At 37.0% G+C, this 2,627-nt stretch overlaps 1 protein-coding gene across 1 annotated transcript in view; it reads left to right on the top strand.

The window, feature by feature from the left end:
• rnaseh2a (ribonuclease H2, subunit A) overlaps nt 1-2,336 on the top strand; it is a 5,666-nt gene extending 3,330 nt beyond the window's left edge. Inside the window, exons 7-9 of the mRNA XM_014004944.1 lie at nt 201-288; nt 361-484; nt 1,208-2,336. Of these exons, the coding sequence (XP_013860398.1) occupies nt 201-288; nt 361-484; nt 1,208-1,361 (366 nt within the window). The 3' untranslated portion in view covers nt 1,362-2,336. The remainder of the gene's footprint in view (nt 1-200; nt 289-360; nt 485-1,207) is intronic.
• The last annotated feature ends 291 nt before the right edge of the window (nt 2,337-2,627 follow it).

The following is a 2,627-nucleotide window of genomic DNA, read 5'->3' as shown; positions in this document are numbered from 1 at the left end:
AGATTAGATCCCTGCAATTGAGAAATATTTGTTCCTTTTCTGTTAATATCACTTCGCCAAAAGATGCTTGAATTAAGATTGTTTTATTTTATACTCTTATTTACTTTTTTAGCTTCATGACTCTAACAAAGTTTCAGGTTTTCATGCAGGGGGTCTTCACAGCTGACATGCCTGCTTCCATTCTGTTTGTTGGCTTTCAGGTGGCCAGAGATCGCGCTGTYGAACGCTGGAAGTTTACTGAAAACCTGGGAGAGGTGGATACAGACTACGGATCAGGATACCCTAATGGTAGGTTTTTATCACACTAACTATTCTGATAAAACGTCTGGTAGTGAAACTGACTGTGTTCTGTGTTTCCAGACCCTAAAACTAAAGCCTGGCTGCTCAAATACCTCGACCCGGTGTTTGGTTACCCGCAGTTTGTTCGATTCAGCTGGAGCACGGCACAAACTCTGATGGACAGCCAGGGAGTGTCTGTTCACTGGTACGGTTCATGGACTTGCAGAAGCAAAAGAAGGAATGCATATCKCCCACCAGCTTTCACACCAGAAATTTAAACTAAGATGAACAAATAAAAGTCAAAGCCATTTAGTTGAACTTRGTGAAAWACAATGTGTAATCTCGTGGASAATTGAGAGATTTAGTGAGATACAATAGYGCTCAGAGWAYGTGTTGGGGATGACTCTCAGCTACTACCACACCATCCTTGTGATGGCTATGATCAAACTGCTGTAGCAGCCATCTTGAATGCCTCCAAACKTTGTGGATTTTAATCCACTGATTCCAGGAGTTTGATTTTGAACCAATMCCCTGCYTCATGAGATGTTTTGCTAACAGACGGAGAAACTAACAGACGTGGGCAAAGACATTATCGTGCCTTTGCCTCCGGTGGCACACGATCAAAAGTTTAGAAGGTGACATTTTAAAGTTCAGTAACAAAATGTAACACACAGTTTCTGCCCTCGGTGATTCTCATGAAGTGTTTGGYTTAATAAATGTTTTTCTTCCAGTTGTTGCTTTTTTTTTTTCAGTAAAATGCAAACAGAAGACTTTGCTTTGATATAATTTAGACTAAGAAAACTTGTTGGTGACTAAAAGCCACAAAGCCTTTGATTTAATGATCACACTTAATGTCTGAGAAAATCATTTGTCCTCAGGAAATGAGTTTTAACCACTTAAAACAAAACTGTCCTAACTCCTCCTGCAGGGACGACGATGAAGAGGACGGGGAGAAGGCAGCGAAACGGCAGAACAACCGCTCCATGTTGTCATACTTCAGCGCTCCAGCTGAAGGTGAAAAGACCCATCAGACCCACCGTTTCTTCACTGACCGGAGGCTGAAGAGCCTGAACTCACTCTGAACACACTTTAGAAGACGYCCACTCCTGTTGAGTATTTAAAGCTTGTGTGTGAGGAGTGTATCTGTGTACAACCAAACATTTTTACAGTCTAAAAAGTAATTTTTTGGCTTTTTCCCACTAAACATAACATGTCCAGAACCACAAGATCTAACAGAAAATTTAAATAAAATTTAAAACTGCAGTTTTTTACATTTTGACCATAAAGAACTACAACGGATTTTTAACGTTTATTATTATTTTATACTAGGATAAAAGCAGAAGAAAAATAATAGATAAAATTAAGTAGGACAAAATCAAAAAGTGATAATACCCACATTGATAAATGACCGATTTGATTCCTTTCAATGATTGTTATAAATGTTTTTGAGTAAACACAAAAGTGCAGGATATTAGACATTTATTCATTATTCTCTCTTAATAAAAGCAGAAATCTTCTTTTACTTTAATCTTTATAAAGTTTTTATCAAAGACAAGTTTCGTAGTTTGAATTCTGCTAAGAGAAGTTCCATGTTTCATTTTTTTTTAACATTTTATTTTTCTGTCTCTACAAAGTCATTTTGTTTTTCTCCTCAGCAACTTGACTCGAACATAAAAAGATTTATTTTCTGATGGAATTCACACAAAGATCACAGTGTTACAAGAAGGTGGATTCACGAAGCAGCTATAAATCTTAAACGTTATTAGCACAGACTGATCAGTGCATTTTGCCTCCTGTAAAATTAGGACCATTGTGTCAGAAATGTTTTATTCCCATAAAAATGGACAGGAAAACGTCTGAAACCAGCAGTTTTACACATAAACATGATTTGTTTCTGTGTTATTTTTGGTCAACGCTGCAGAGAGGCACCAAAGAACATGTGGCTCCAGACCTCTGTCTTAAATTATCAGGGTATTCTTAAACAGCAGAATTGTTGTCATCAATGCAGAGTTGAAATCACAATCTGTTTGTTTTTCTAAATAAAATATGTTTTTTTTWAAAAATGCTTGTAGTATGAACTTTGTTTAAAAATTTCCTCACAGAAAAGCTGGATTTACAATGTTTAATTACAGCACTGCCCTCTGGTGGTAATAATCAGTATGACAAGCATTTTATTGGTTGCTGAGAAGAGCACCACATACACTGCTCCTCTTCTGTCTCACAACAAGTGAATACAAATTTGAGATGGATTTATAAATTACACTGTTCTGTTCTGTGGCCGAGCCTGTTTGAGACCTTGTTTGTGCTGCTTAGCCATTAGCACACAAGTTCAAGTATATATATATATA

Source organism: Austrofundulus limnaeus, unplaced genomic scaffold (genome assembly GCF_001266775.1).
Source record: "Austrofundulus limnaeus strain Quisiro unplaced genomic scaffold, Austrofundulus_limnaeus-1.0 Scaffold27, whole genome shotgun sequence".
NCBI lineage: Eukaryota > Metazoa > Chordata > Actinopteri > Cyprinodontiformes > Rivulidae > Austrofundulus > Austrofundulus limnaeus.
The sequence above is the reverse complement of the archived record's forward strand: the minus strand, read 5'-3'. Positions and strand labels throughout refer to the sequence as shown.